The 16,806-nt window shown below is 39.5% G+C and overlaps 1 protein-coding gene across 3 annotated transcripts in view; it reads left to right on the top strand.

The window, feature by feature from the left end:
- The window catches only part of tbc1d22a (TBC1 domain family, member 22a), a 133,120-nt gene that overhangs the window by 86,969 nt on the left and 29,345 nt on the right, over positions 1–16,806 (top strand). For all 3 annotated transcript variants that reach the window (XM_044343296.1, XM_044343294.1, XM_044343295.1), the window contains 2 exons: positions 307–434; positions 15,702–15,797. In XM_044343296.1, the coding sequence (XP_044199231.1) occupies positions 307–434; positions 15,702–15,797 (224 nt within the window). The remainder of the gene's footprint in view (positions 1–306; positions 435–15,701; positions 15,798–16,806) is intronic.

Raw genomic sequence — 16,806 nt, 5'->3', positions numbered from 1 at the left:
TAACAAGGAATACACTCTTTCTCATCCCATTTTGGTGCGTTGCTTTTCCCAGACAATTCTGATAGCTCTGTAATTACATCTCTATTATGAGATATGCGTGTGACACTGACTGCTGAAGTTATTAACAGAGTTATGAAGGAATCTATCTACACACTTGTCACCATTACTTTACACAGATTCTGAAGAAGTTTTTCTGCATCTTCACCCTTTTCTGTTGCTGGTTTTAACACAAAGGTAGATGCAAGCAGTTGAACCTTAATCAGTGTGCATTATTATTAAAAGAAAAATATATTTTTATTTTGGCAGAGTCTGTGCATCGCCACATGCAGCAGTACGAGGTGGAGTACCTGCAGTTCGCCTTTCGCTGGATGAACAACCTCCTGATGAGGGAGCTGCCACTACGCTGCACAATCCGACTGTGGGACACCTACCAGGTACAGACATGCAGCAAAGCTACTGTTGTTCGTCTTTTTGTTATCTGTCCATTTCTATCTATCTGGCTCTGCGTGGGATTTCAGAAAGGAGGATATTCTCTGATAATGACATCTATGATTGCCTCAGAAGCAGTGCTTTTGTAATTCCTACCATTATATCTCAGCCAACCGTAGCGGCGCGATGCAACATAATACAGATATTTTTTCTGTAAAGGCATTCAAACACGGCAGCTCTTTCTATGATAGTCTTAATTATACAGAGCCAGTGACACAGCCTTAGTATGCCGCTTGGCCCCGTCGCACAGCCCATACAACTGACAAATTTACACTTCAGTTGTTAGTTTAACAGGATGTGTTGATTTGTTCACACATATGGAGTGAGATAGTGCTGCGTTTATGTATGGTAGTAATACAAAGAATACATTAAAAGGATGGAAAGAAGGAAGGATAGAAAAAAGACAAATGGATTAGTGACAAAAGAAAAAGAAGGAAGAAGAAGCCAAAAGCTTATCAAAAAGTGTGAATGAAAATACATTCCCTGAGACAATTTGGAAGTGAAGGATTGTGAAGGATTAGTTAATTCAGTAATAAAAGAATGATGTCAGTAAGTCCTTTCATAGACGGAACAAAAGTTTTTCGTGGCAATACTTTCTATGACGCCCATGTCTATAATGCATTATAAACATAATAATGTATTCATAATCTGCTTATAGCTTTGTATAATTATAGTTATAAGCATAAATATTCATAATGCTTTATAAAAACAATCATAACACATTATAAAGCATTTTATAATGACTTAAGGAACATAGTGTATTATAATTCTCATAGTTTTAATACAAATAAATAAATAAAATGATTATAAGTTACTCTGAGTGGTCATCAGGTGCTTTAAGTAAAGTGAGACAAATATTAAACCTATGCGTAGTGAGAAGGGGTACCTCACCGGCTCTTGAACTGACCACAGACGGCTACGCTAACTAGTCAGCCGAAGAATTAAACCGTTAGCATGTCTAGTCATCCGTGGTGGTTACTCTCTAGAGGGAGCAGGCCTGCACCGTGACACTATCCAATAATAACAGACAAAAAGCTGTAAAATTAATTTATAACAGAAATCAGAGTACTCCAATTTGACACAACTTTTTGATTGTCTCACCACACAAGCGTTTCATCCCATTTCAGGTATTATCTTTAATTTGAGTCAATATAGTGAGTTTTTTGGGGAAACGTTACATCAGTGAAATGTAAATGTTCATCATTCAGTTGTTCATCATCAAAAAGTTGTGTCAAATTATTCAATTTCTGTCATGATCCATTAAATATATGAATGAATTTTACAATGTTTTGTGTTATTCTTGCACAGTGTCAGGGTGCAGGACCGTGCCCTCTAGAGAGTAACACCCACAGATGAGTGGACGCGCTGGCCCTTGGCTAACAGCTTAATTCTTTGGCTGATTGGTCAGCGTAGCCGTCTGTGGTCTGGGAGATGAGGGTTCGAGACCCAGTGTGAGAACCCTCCTTCACTACACATAGATTTAATGATATTTTTCTTACTTTACTTAAAGCACCCAATGACCACTAAGAGTAACTTATAATTACATTATGATGCGTTATAAGTGATTATAATGCATTATAAAATGATTATAATGTATTACAACTATGAGAATTAAAATACACTATGATCCGTGCAAAAAAAAAGTCAGCTAGTGACCAGCAATTAAGAAGTATTATGATACTTGACCTTATGTCATTACAAGATGCTTTATAATGTGTTATGATTATTGTTACAAAGATTATGAATATTTGAGTGCTTATAACTATAATTATACAAAGCTAAAAGCAGATTATAATGCATTATAAGTATGTTTATAATGCATTATAGACATGAGCTTCCTAGAAAGTGTTACCATATTTAACTTGGGGTTTCATTTTCATTTTGCCCATGACTATGTTGATGTGTAAATGTGTGTGAGAGAGCACAATCTTAATCCCATTTAAACTCATCTGGACCTTTTCATTCTGCTGCCCTTTCACATTTACACACAGCTTTAAAGGAGGCACCTACAGTTAGGCTAGTTGTTAACCTCAGTTGGCGTTGTCAATAACACCTAATGTCTGCTATTGATTCAGTGAGGTGTGTGTGTGTAAATGCATATACGTGTACGGACGGCCCAGGGCTCAAGCTGAGTACATATAATGGATTTTCCAGTTGATGCAGAGGTTGAGAGTGTAAGACATGTGATCGCAGTGTTTGATTAGATGAGTAGAGAGGTAGCCTGGAGAGTTGAGGTAGGGTTTCAGAATTAGTGGCACTTGAACTTCCAACTGTGCCAGGCACTCGCACAAACATATGTATGTGTCTTTCCTGCTGTCATCCTAGCAGCAGTGTCTGCAGCTGTTTACTCCTGTTGTTCTTTCTCCTGCTTCTCTCAGCATCTTCACCATAACTCCGTGGCTCTATCTCATTTTTTTCCCTCTGCATATTCTCTTTATTTCTTGGAAGCTCATTAAATCGGGGTTGGTTTGTTGTTCCTTGTCATAACCTTTGGTTTATGTCATTTATATTTACTCGACTCAAAAGTTTGACATTTGCAGGTCTAACTATTAAGTCTGACATTTCCAAAACTCTGGAGTCACTGGGTGAAAGTAGAATGTAGCAATGTGAAGTTTATTGTTGACATTCGTTGAAGTAGCTTCATTTTTGTTAAATTTTCATTTTTGTCAAATTTGATCGAGTAAAATATAAACTTGCGTTCCTTCAATGGTATGGGACCATTTGTATGGGACCGTGAATGCAGATAGAAGGGGAAATGTAAGAGTGTTAGATACAGAAAGGGACGAAGTAAAAACAGACAAGAACAAAAATAAAGAAGATGTAGGAAAGAGAAAAGTGGAGAAATTTTATAAAAGTAAAAAAAATTAGATATGCACACATTGCATAGCCCACAGCCTTCAACAAACCATAGCTTGGGTGAATAAATACCAAATGAATCTTGTCTAAATCTTTATGAACTCTGACTGACCTTTGGTCAGCATAAGATAAATTTCAACTGACAGATAAAAGCCTCATAAGCTCATGGTGGAGCAGTTTGGCCTTTCCATTAAAAAAAAAAAAAAATCTTATGTCAGCATGTCTTTAATATCCATTCCCCATTTATATTGTATGATTAATAAAAACATACACATTTTCTTATCATCTTACGAAGCTTTTATTTTATACTAATTGCTTTATTTTAATAATGCAAACTATTATATAAGCACAAAGTGACTCAATCCAAGACTTTTTGCTTCACTGTTGCTTCCATAGATTTATATTATTTGATCTCTGCCAGTACTTTATTTTTTTTGTACTTTCTGTCTCCTCGATGATATAAAACCGCTGGGTCAGCTACAGTCCACTCCTTGCGAACCAGGAAAAAGCACCTCCTGAACACTCTTAAGTCCCTCCATTTTAAGTGCAGTCTCTGCACTCAGCTGACTTACGTGAGCATCGGTGATTAGGCAGCCGAAGAAACCTTTTTTTCTCCGAAAAATCACTTTGGCTGACCTGACAGCAGCACTATGTTTTCATGAACCCCCCTCCTGCTCAGCCATCCCTTAAAATTACTGACAGGCATTGGATTTTACTGTAGTGAAGGCTTGATACTAAATCATTACAACAAACTCCAGTGCCTCACTATTTAGGAGGTTCTTCTTTGTGCATTTGCGGCTAAACCACTGAGGCAGACATATCAAGAGGTGTAGATCTTGAAAAGAGTGCCTTGCAGGGAGTTTTGACATTTCAGAGAGTGGAATGGCAGATAATACGGATATTATATAGTACAAGCCTGTCCTGTTCATGTCCTGGCAGGTTATCTGACACATTTCCTTTAGATGGACTCCTGGTCATTTAAGTTGTTCTTGATGAATGGATTGATGGGTTGAATTAGTGAGGAAGGCAAAGAATGAGAGACGGAAGGGGAAAAGGTAAGGAAATGTTTTTCTGTACATGCCTGGACATTCATGAAGAGAATAAAGTCAGGACCAGACTGGGTGACCTTTACAAGACTTTAGATCAACCTAATGAAGCAAATGAACATATAATTGAACTCATTTTGAACACAAGCTCGTGGCTATTAAGATATAGCAGATGACCCAGTTCTGCTCTGTAGCTGACCCAGCTCTACTACATAATAGTCTCTATTATACTTGATGTCTATATGGTGTCCATAGTAACAAGCAGTTATTTTTCTATCATGCATCATCAGTTTAGAGCCCAGTGACCCATCTAATCATCATCCATTTGAAAGAAGGGAGGAGGTAAAGCAGAAAAAAAGCAAAACTGATGATCAAAATGGAAATACAGAAATACAGTATATAAAGGGTGGTCTGAGACATGGGCTAAAATATAGTTACTGTTTTCAAAATGGATTTATAGCATCATAAATTACTCGTGTGCCAAAGAAATATGCTCAGTACCTCCTGCCTGACATTTAGTCACAATTCATGTCTCATTTCCTGAACATAATTTTCATCTTGACGTCAGAACAGCGGGTACACTGATAGATGAGTTAACACCACAGGGCTGCCTTTGTTTAAATTGTCTTTGTTATGATTTTGAATAATTGTCATGATTTAAAAATGATATACAGTAAAATAGGCACCTAATCACAAAGGTATTCGGATTATGTGACCCACTCACCAAACACAGCATTGATATTGGATATTACTGAAAAACCACAGATTAGCTACATTTAATGACTGCTTTTTTTTAATGTAAATTCAAACAATTAGTATTCCTACAGTGTCCATGCTTGGCAACAATAGACCTGTAACACAACCGTCCCCGAACCAACCCTTAGTAACTTCGTTTTTGCTGTGCTACATGGCACTGAGAAGGCTTACAATCGTGTGCCCAGGGTTATCTTGTACTGCAAGATTATGGGGTACTGGGATCATTACTTCTAGCCATTCTGCTGTCTCACCAGAGTGAGAGCTGCATTCACATTCTCTAAAAAGAAGTCGAGCATGTTCTCAATGAGCATCGGGCTCAGCCAGGATTGTGCCTTGTCACAGATTCTGTTCGCGATTGTCACGGACAGAATCTCAAAGCACAGCTGAGGTGTGAATAGTATCACTACGGGTCGGGAGTGAGTCCCTTCCCCTGAGAGAAGGAGTCACGATTTAGGGTAAGATGGAGTGTGAGACTGATAGACGGATTGGTGCCACATCCAAATCTCACCTATGGTCATGAACTTTTTGTAATGACAGACTGCAGAAACGTGTCCTGGCTCACCCTTAGAGATAAGATGGGGTTCTCAAACATCCAGAAAGAACTTCGAGTAGACTTCTTCACGTTGAAAGGAATCAGCTGAGGTGGTTCGGGCACATGATAAGAATAGGTGTTCCGAACGTGTCCAACTGGGCGGAGACCACAGGGCAGACGAAATTACATACCCCATCTTGCCTGGGAACGGGATTCCACAGGAAGAGCTGGAGGATGAAGCTAGGGAGAAAGACATAAAGGTTACCTTGCTTAGTCAGCTCAGATTTGAGAATAATTCCTAGGGAAACGGGCTGGATTCATCCCAACTTCAACCATTTATTGTTTGAACTCACCAATAATAACATACAATGTATTAACTCAGTGCAGCATGATGGCTCGCACTGTTGTTTTGCCTTCAGAGTCTTGGGATCCGAACCTTTGTGAATTGTGCACGTTTTTCTTTGGTTTCCTGCTACCCTGAACAGGAATAAGTGTGTTTAGATGGAGTATATTGTCACGATTGTAGTTTCAAACAAAATACCTGTAACCGAACCACACAAACTACCCCCATACGTACACCGACCACCATAACTCTAAAAAAGAAACAATGGATGAATGATTAAACTGTGTTGTTGCTTTGTCGTGACTTGACAGCAACCCAAGTACACATTGTACTTGTAATCCATCCTCTAAATATTTGATGTTTTACAATGTCGTTTGGATTGCAGCCCCAACACACACACACACACACACATGCACATGCACAACACACCCAAACACAACACACATACACCTATTTTTTTTTTTTTTTTTTCTTTTGGCAGGCTCTGTCACAGTCCCTCACCTCCAGTCATACCCCTGGTAGGAGAATTAGGCCATTTCCACTCATGAAACTTTCAGTAGAGCTGACAGCAAGGCACAAAGCTGTTCTTGTCTGTTCTATTCTATTCTCTTCTATTGTCCTTTTTTTTAAAAAACCAATCCTTTTCTAACCTTCATCTCCTCCTCTCCTCTTCTTCACCATAGCTGCACATAAACGATGCTTATGAAAAACAGTTCACAGCATAGACCTAGGCGGACATTGAAGTGCTGTGCTTGTAGGTAAAGAACCACAACATGTGATTTCTAACAAGCGGCATCCTTGTGTGAATATACAATGTATTCCTAAACTGAAGCACAATGCTCTTGAATCATGAGTGTTTGCTTTCTGTTCAAGAATTCATAGATTGACCTTGGTTAAAATGCTTTTGTTAAAACAAGCTATTATGTGTTTTGTAAGCGCTTCCTTTACTTGTCTGTATGTTTTGCTGTGTTTGTTTATTTGAGCTTACATCACACCATACCAACCTTACCTCTGACGCACAGATATTTACTGTTTGTCGGTTGTATAAGCTGCTTTTCAACAAGACCAATTACGCATTATGTATTAATATCTAAAGAAACTTGATTTCCAAAACAGACTGCTACAGCTTTTTGAGAAATGTCCTTAAAGCATATCCATTAATCACCACAAAATAGAAAGATGTGTTGGGACAAAAAGTGTGTTTGGGTCTCTCACAAATGCCCGTAATAAACAGAAAGACCTTGCCCTTTGCCACTGAGCTTCTGTCTGTGTGTGTGTGTGTGTGTGTGTGTATGTGTGTGTGTTCCAGGGGAGATTTTAACCTGAGTGTTGTAATGTCTCCACTGTGGTCTTCTCTCTGTGGTGTGGCCATCTGTTCAGCAGCCTGATCCAGCACAAGACAGCTCTTACTCTGTCTTTCCCTCCATCTCTGTCATCTTCTCTCTCCCTGTCTTTCCACTATCTGCTGTGTTTTTTTTTTGTTTGTTTGTTTGTTTTTGCTCTTTTTGCCTCATTTCCACCATACTTTCATTATATTGCTTTTTCTAGATATCTTTCTTTTTGTTTTTCTATTTTTCTATCACTTTTTTTTTTGCCCATTTCGCCCTGTGTCTCTTTCTCCCTTTAGTCCTCTTTTCCTTTCTCACCATTTCTCTATTTGTCACTATTGATCTCAAGAAGAGAAGGAGAAACAAAGAAAGAAAGACACAAGGAGGGATGATGTAGAGCGAAACAAATACACACACACACACACACACATACACACTTCTCCGCCCCGGCAGGAGGGCAGACAGAAAGACAGACAGACAGGGACCAAATTATCCCTGTTGCGTAGAGCATGAAATTAGCAAGTAGCACAGTGTGGCAGCATTAGCATGGCTGTTAAAGGGATACCGTGACATTTTCAGGTTCTGAAACATGGTCCTTTTTCCATATGAATGGTTAAATTTACCAAGCAGGAAGCTGTTTAGCGTTGTTAGTGACCATGTTTAAATCCACTGTGTAAGATGTGTGCAAGTGTGTCAATTCCTGGTGTGAAATTCGGTAATTCACAGCAACACGGATCACAAGATTAGCGACAATTAAGATTAAAACAGCACAGACTAACAAATCAAACAGAAGTAGCCAGATTCTACATGTTGTATTCGTTTTACACGTTGTCATGTCAAGTTTCTTCTTACTTAGATATGGCTTTTCTTTGCTGGTCTTAGTTACACAGCTGTTACCTCGACATATGTTCTAATCTATTCTACCTTAACTCTAATGTATCGCCCTCTTCCTTTTCATTAAGCTTCATCTTCTGTCAAGGTGAACTTTTCTTTGTAAAGCATATTTTTGACATGCTGTATTTTTCTTCATGCCTCGTATGACCTCACATAATGAGTATTAGCAATTGGCTGGCTTCAGCACGTTATCTTTCATATTTTAATGTGAACTCATATAAAGGAAATAAAGGAAGTAATGAAGGAAATACGTAGGATTAAATTAGATTTAAAGATAGCACTTCTAGGATGTTAACAGAAGATTAAAAGCTCCTGGTAAGATGGCTATTTATATATATATACAGACGTATTTGTAGCAAACCAACATATTGTATGCATGCGTGTTTGTGAATGACAGACCCTTAAACTTCTAAAATCCCCCTACTACTAAGAAACCAAATATTAAAATGTTGCATAGCCTTGAATATTTACAAAGCAGATTCATTCTTCCTTCCAGTTTGACTGCCATAAGCAAGGAAACAGCGGTTGTTTCAGTGAAAGAGATGCAGCCCTTGAGCTTTAATTTCTTTGACAGCATGGTTTAATGAAAAATAGAATTGTTGCTCTGAAGTAAAACCAAGAAAGAGATGACATTTTTACCCCAGTCCTTAATTCAAACCCACTCACGAAGTTGCGCCAAAGTCAGTTATCAAACCACACCATAGGTTACATGACTTCTTACATGAAAGTGAATAAAACACGTACCTGCCAGCTAAATAACTGGATGTGGATGTGTGTGTGAGTGAGAAAGAGAGAGAGACGGAGAAATAGATTGCGCGGCTGTCCCAGGGGAAGCGGCCCCTCTCTCTTTTCCTGCCTCTCCGCCTCCTATCTGTGGTAATGGTTGGCCCCGTGGTCATTCTAAACAATAATGCAGGCCTCTGTAGACAGGACCCTGGTCATACACACACACACACACCAGGTCTTACTGTCATCCATAAATTCACTCCTACTGGCGTGAGCATCAGTATTTCTCTCTCTTCCTTTTTTTTTATCCTCTCTCTCTCTTTCTGACACATTCTCATCATGAAACAAACGTCGTAAGTGTCACAAAGGTTAAATTTATTGCAGAGTTAATTTACCGGGCTTGAGTACATTGCTTTTAATTTTCTTGTCAAACGTATGTTTCCTCTTGCATACATACACATTATCTTCATTTTCATATACATAATTTATATTCTCACCTTACAATTTACACTTTTTTTTTTTTTTTTTACCATATTCAACATACATATACAGAGTGAGGTTGAACAAGCGCAGCAGGTACTAATTCCATAGCAAGCTAGAAATTCTGATTTTATTATTTTTTATTGCTTTCCCCCTATCTTATTAACCCTGATGCTTAGTAATTTAAAATGTTGCCTTAAAGCAAGACACATTGGAGAATCACACGCAGGGACAAAAACCTATGCTCTAGTGGATTTCAGTTTTATTTAGTGCTAGAACAGAAGCCAGCCTAAACTTTTAGCACATATACCTGTCTATAAACTTACCTCCTTCCTCGTCTACGGGATTGCACCATAACCCAACTCCTGTCATCAGTTTCTTTTTCTTCTTTCTTTTACTGTGAGATCCCAAACTGTAATTTAAGATTCAAAATGTCCCTTCCCTGCCATATATACCCCTTTTCGACCAAGGCAGTTCGAGGGCCGGTTCGGAGCCTGTGCCTTATCTCGAACCAGTACTTTGCGTTTTGACATCTAAAGAATGGCGGGGATTTTGAGCCAGTCTAAAAGCTGTTAATATTTCACTCTATTGAGTTTTAATATTTTTTCAGGCGAGAAAGTAACCATGCAGATTCCCAATATGGTCGGTTTATCCAAATAACACCTGTTTGGGAATTTGCTGAAATGTTTGTCAGAGATGTGAAGATGCTGCTGGCTGGTGTTACACGGTATTTGGTGACCCATTAGATTCTGTGACCTGCAGTGTTGGAACAAGTATTCAGATTCTTTCCTTAAGTAAAAGTATCTGACATTAATTAAATTTAACAAAAAGAAAGTCATTAATACGGATGAGTCAGTGCATAAGCAGCATTGTAATATATCAGTCACAGCCCAGTTTTCTGCAAAATTAGTACTTTTAAACGCAGGATTTTAACTTGTAATGAAGTATTTTTACATCAGGGTATTGATAGACTACATTTACTTAAGTAAAAGATCTGAGTACTTCTTCCAAAACTGCAGGTCACAGACTCTGATGGGTCACCAAATACAGTGTAACACCAGGGGAGACAGCCATCAGTCTTGTCATACAGTCATGTCTTGCTTGAGTATACTACAGTGTGACCAGTCTGCTGGTACAGTCATACTTAATCGTTCATTTAGTAAACAGTATGCAGTAAGCTGTGATGTAGCCTGCCCTGTTGTTGTTGTTGTGCTTGAAGTTCTTCTTCTTCTCTTTTTTTCAGTTTTATGGTGGGTGGCAACCAGCGTTACGGTGAATTACCGCCACCTACCATGTTGGAGTTTGAAGTGCTTGAAGTTAGCGTTAGCGTTGCTAGGATACCGGAGGTGTGTACAGTTATGTAACGACTTGGCTCTCGAGCCCATGGAAAAGCAAGCCGGTTCTTGAAAGGTTCACTAGTTGAACCAACTGCGAACCAACATCAGCATTAGGTTCCAGTTGGTGGAAAGGGGGTATTAGTGTTTAAATTCCTTGCACCTACACTGTAGACACTGTTCCAGCCCCCAGGGATGAATGACAATGGCTCGGCTGTGATTGCCTGAATGCAAAGACGTTACTAGGACGAGGGGAGGACATTTCTCTTCATTTGCTAACGTTAAAAATAAAGTTAGACTTTTCTGTCGGCTTCCCGACTCATTTTAAAAAAAGATGAGAGAGAGAGAAAGAGCTAAGAGCACCAGCGAGAGAGAGAGAGCAGCTGTGGTTGAGCGAGCTAGAGAGTGAATGAAGAGAGGGAGCAGTGGTAGCGAGAAAGCCGGTGAATCAGACCGATGAAACGTTATTTTCTGTTTCCTAGCGTTTGCATTCTAGAGCACAATCGCGGCCACGCCCCCACACACCTCTGCTCAACCCTGCAGCGGTACGCTACAAAACCTGATTTGGTCTAAATACGGCCTGACAGGCATACAGCACGCTCTCAAATGCACCCTGAATGACAGGCACACAGAGAGGGCTTGCAAAAACAGATATGTTTTGATGGTCCACCAACCCAAAAATGTATTTTTTGACAGCTCACTGGGACGTGTCCCAGTATGCCTGATGGCCAGTACGCTCTTGCCGTCACACAACCCCCACGAAATTACTCGTGTCATTATCAGAATTGGATCCATTCGGTCCGATAACATTTGGAAAGTCAAGAACAGCTGAGCGATTAATGGCTAAATGCCCAGTGCGGGAATGTCGCCCCTGACATGAGATTTAAAAACTCTATATACTGTGAAATACAGAGAGATTTATCTGGCTGTTATAGCCTTAATCAGCATTGTGTGACCTTGTTTGGCAAGGGCTCGACTGTAACAGACATTCATTTATATGTAAAAGTTCTGCACTGCAGGTTTAAAGTTAGCACTCGAGTACCGGCGCTTCATCATATTCTATCTGTGTAATTATTACATCAGTTTAAATCTGCTCGTTTCACGTTGCATCACCCTGCAGCACCATCACCTTTTGACCTTGTCTGGAGTCGGTTCGTCAGAGTATCGAGTTAGTCTCACGTCAGGCCGGTTTGTTTTGGAAGGATGAGACGTTTTGACTAGTCAGACAGCCAACGCAGCAGTTTAAAGACACTGTGACATTGCAATACTCCTCACTCTCACTGTGCATTTTCCTCCTCTGTTCACCTTCTGCTCTCGTAGCCTTCTACCCCCGACGTCTCTCATGCACTCCCCCTGACTTCTCCTGCTTTTCCCTATTGACTTCTCTCTCCCCCCCCCCCCCCCCCCCCCCACACACACACACACACACACACACACACACACTCCCTACTTTGATCAGCAGCGCTTGTCAGTCAGAGTCTCGCCTGTCTCAGCCAATATGGCTGCCCTGACACAAGGGGGGTGGAGGACCAGGCATAACAATGGAGGAGGAGAGAGGTAGAGACAAGTTTGACGGAGTCACCTTGACTCCCATGACAAACTTTATTTTGCAAATCATAATGATGAGAAAGCCTTGAGTTGAAGCAGCAGCAGCAGCAGTGAATGGATAGGGCAGGAGGGAGGGAGGGATGGAGTGTCAGAGAGAGAAATGGGTAGTAGAAATAGAGCAAGAACAATGGGTGATGGGTAAGAGAGAGAGAGATGTTGAAGTTTCAGGCTGTAACATTTATTTTCATTCACAAAATTTAAATTTTTTCTACATTCCAGTGTAATAGGTCGGACTGAAACTAACAGTTATTGCCATCATCATTAATCTATTGATTTTTTTTTTCTTACACACGAGTGCCTGAAGTTTGTTGTTGTATACATTTATAGAAATAGTTTTACATTTTGGGCAATATGCATATTCATTTTGTTGCCAAGAGTTGAATGAGAAGATTAATATTAGTCGTGTCTGTGTGTTAAGTACGGAGCTAGAGTCAGGGATTAGCTGGGCTTACTCCAAAGTTCAAAAATACACCTACCAGCACCTCTAAAGCTCACCAATGAATATGTTACATCTCATTTGTTTAACGTGTGAACAAACAGAATGTACAAATGGCAAGTTGTGGTTTAACAGGAAGTTACATGCTGTAACTATTTCTTGGCGACCAGCAGCTGGGCTAGCTGTTTCCCTTCGCCGTCAGTCTTTATGCTAAGATAAGCGAATCACCTCCTGGCTGTAGCTTCATACTCAACGCACTGATATGAGAATGGTATGGTCTTCTCATCTAACTCTCTGCAAGAAAGCAAATAAGTGTATTCCCCAAAATGTTGAATTACTCCTTCAGAGAAGTCAACCTGTTTTTGATTTTTTTCACCAATCATAACTAATTGTTTCAGCACTGATACAACATTTTTTGTCAGTCTGCCAGTCAAATACATACAAGATATTCTGCTATTAAAGAGTATAAATAATGAAATATACATATCATTCTGATTGTGCATAATCATTCCACAATGTAATGTGCCTCTATTGTTTTTCAGAGCTCTTTACTAGCTCTGACATTACAATAAAAGAGTAAGAAATTTCACTTTAAATACTAACGCTTGAGTTGCACTACAACAGAGTGAACGTTTTGTTCTTTTTCAGATCTTTTCTCATTTTGTTGGCCATGATTTAGCTGTTAGAAGCACATCACAGTGAGCAACAGAACAAGTCATATATACTGTCATTAGTTTTGCTACCGTTCCTGCCGCAGCCAGCAGAGGCAATGGATTTTAAGTTAATGGCAGATCACCATGGAAATGATAGGTGGCAAATCAAAACATCAAGATTGCTTGTTAACAGAAGTTGTTTTTGATAACGATGAATCACTCTCTCATTAGTGAAATATTCCTTAGTCATATTAATGAGAAAGAAGAGTGGTTGACGGACAGTCGGTGAATTAGACTCAAAGAGGTGACAGATGGCGAGAGCAGAGGATAGATGGAGGGGTGTTTGAAAAAGAGCGGCAGAAAGAGAAATTGAGTGGATTTCAGAGTTTTATAGAGTTCACCGTTGCCCTCAACCGTGAACTCGCACTCACACACACACACACACACACAGACACACACACATAGACTCACAGAAGAAAGGAAATTAAAACTGTGCAAATCTTTGGGGACTGATAAACATTGCGCTCCCGTATGCCAGTCATATACTCACTCATCTGTGTTTGTGTGTGTGTGTTTGGATTGGAGCGGCAAGGTTAGACCAACAAGCCAATCACCTGCCAGTTTACAACTCACATCACGCTATGCTTCACTGTTCACAAACCTCTCTCTCTTTTTTTTTTTTTTTCTCACAACACACTATACTCTCTCTGTATTACTCAATTTATTTATTTTCCTCTCTCACTCTCTCTCTCTCTCTCTCACTCTTAAACACACTCTCTGTTGGGAAATTCTGAAAAATTGGTTTAACTAAGTGGGAGGTAAAGCAAGAGGAAACCCAAACACCAGGAGATGTACAAAAAAGGAAGTGGGGGATCAATCTGTCCAGAAAAAAAAAAAGAAACAACAGCGTAGTAAAGAAGTAGCGCTCCTGTATTTTTAAGATTATCACAACATCCCTGTATTAAAATCCATCTACATACCATTAATCTGTTTATTTCTTCCTTTCCTCCAGTAGGGAAATTCAATTATCACAGCAGAAAGGCAGTTTCTGTTAATTCCTGCTGCCTAATTCCTTCCAGTTATGGCTAGGCCTCACTCTTACACACAAATGAGTGTGGTGATTAAAGAGCTGCACTTGCAGTTAGTTTAAGGTTACATTACCCAGACAATGTGGAAATGAGTAATACTTCTCCCTTTGTGTAATTGAAATCCTGTAAATTAGCAGACAAATGTGCTAAACATGGTTGAATTATTGGAACGTGAGTTATTTTTTTTAACTAGCTCACCTGCGCTGAAGAGACCACAGTATAATATAGAATTTAAGACTGTTTCCTTAAACTCAAGGTTGGAAAATTGACATCTATTTGAATCTTTGCTACTACATTCTATCAAAGTAGACACATCAGAGAGCGCGGTTGCAGAATAATTCATGATTTTGTGCTATTACTAAGAGTTTGAGTGTATTTGTGTGTGTTTCCTCCACTCATGTACATCTACATGTTGGGTAGTGCACACACAAGAGATTCACGAGTGCAATTCCACACTTTAATTCCATGAATTCTAAGCTAAAATAACATACGTGTATGCATTCTGACACGCTTGTCAGAATGCATTCAGCAAAGCTCAACACATTACATTGTGTCCCAACCTTTAAGGGGACATATACTTCTAAGTCACTTGCATTCAAAGGCCTGGATAATTATCCTCACTGTGATAGGGCTCTGGAGAAAAAATGAATAGAACAAGGAGCATCTCATCCTTTTGTCTCTCTCTCCCCCTCTTTAATTCCTCCGCTCATTGCCGAGTCATAAAAAAGTGAGCCGCCAAACGTAACGAGGGGCTGAAATAAAAAGCCGTGCAAAGAAGAGAGGATTTGTATCTTTCTTTGTCTCGGTCGCCCTGCAAATGCAAATTTCTGGATTCTGACAGAAAAAATGTTTTATATTCTGCCTTTTTTTCATTTCTTGTCTCACATTTTGTGTATACGGCAGACTAAATACATCATGTAAAAATGGTTCTAAATCTTTCAAATGAAATTAGATGAAAGGCGAGAGCTATTAGAGATACATCCTGAAAGCTTTCTCTTGCATCCTTAATCTTCTATTTGAACAATATAACATATCTGTGATGGAGGTGTTCGTTTTAAGATGATTAAATGTTAAACTGTAAATCAACATCTGTGCTCAAAATTTTTATCTCTCTTTCTCTCTCTCTCTCTAGGCTGAACCAGAGGGTTTCTCCCATTTCCACCTCTACGTGTGTGCTGCATTCCTGGTGAGGTGGAGGAAAGAGATTCTAGAGGAGAGGGATTTTCAGGTAATGTGCGCACAAGACACAGGGGGCGCTGTAAACCTTTGTGTTCCTACTTAGAAGTGGGACACAGACCGGCATGCACGCATATGGTACACATATAAAGACATACACACTTCTGATATCCAGCTGGTGACGCTAATGGTGATATTCTGTATATAGCTGTGTATCTATGTAAATTCATCTCAGTTGTCCTGGTTGTGTGCAAAAACCAAATTAAAGCAGTCCACCAGACTGTTATTGTAGAGTTGTTCATGGCCTACATCCTTCTCCATTACCTCCCTGGTCATTAACTGTGAGGTTCAAAAGTCGTTGTGAGTGCATTAGTAGATGACAGTAGACAGCTGCCAGAAGGTGACTTTGGTTGCCAGCTCACTGGGGGACCTGGCTTCTTAACGGTAGCAACACAGTCTAATATCATCACATACAAACATCATCTCTGCTCTTTGGCTGCTCCCTCCTCTTCTTCTCTACTTTTATGGTGCACAATTTCTCAGTTATCTATTCTGTCTTTTCTGTTCTTTTGACTTCTTCGGGTGTTTTGAGGTTTTCACCTTTTCCTTCTTTTCTTCTACTCACTAATAAGAGAATTTCAAAATGCCACAATAGAAGAAGAAAGAAGAAAACTGAGAAGAAAGAAAAAGATAGAGGAAAGGAAAAAAAAAACATAGAGTTAAACATCAGCTCACATTCAGTTTGAACTTAATGGAATCCATAAGACAACGTCAACCAGCCTATTAGATATAAAATGCCTAAAGGGGAACTGCACTGATTTAACACATCAAAGTCTGTTTACAGGTCTTGAGAAGTACTACTGCATATGTGAAAAAAGTTGTATAAAGCCTTTTGTGGCTCCAGAGATGGGCAAAGTGTGATGAATTGTCTCAAGTGATGTCACTTGAGGCAAATTGTCAGCATCAGTTGGGGCTGAAGACTACAAATTTTGAAAATGAAAAAAATCTGGAGGTGTTCAGTTAGAATGAAGTGAAGTTGCCAGAACTCTCTAGTCCCACTC

Source organism: Thunnus albacares, chromosome 23 (genome assembly GCF_914725855.1).
Source record: "Thunnus albacares chromosome 23, fThuAlb1.1, whole genome shotgun sequence".
NCBI lineage: Eukaryota > Metazoa > Chordata > Actinopteri > Scombriformes > Scombridae > Thunnus > Thunnus albacares.
The sequence above is the reverse complement of the archived record's forward strand: the minus strand, read 5'-3'. Positions and strand labels throughout refer to the sequence as shown.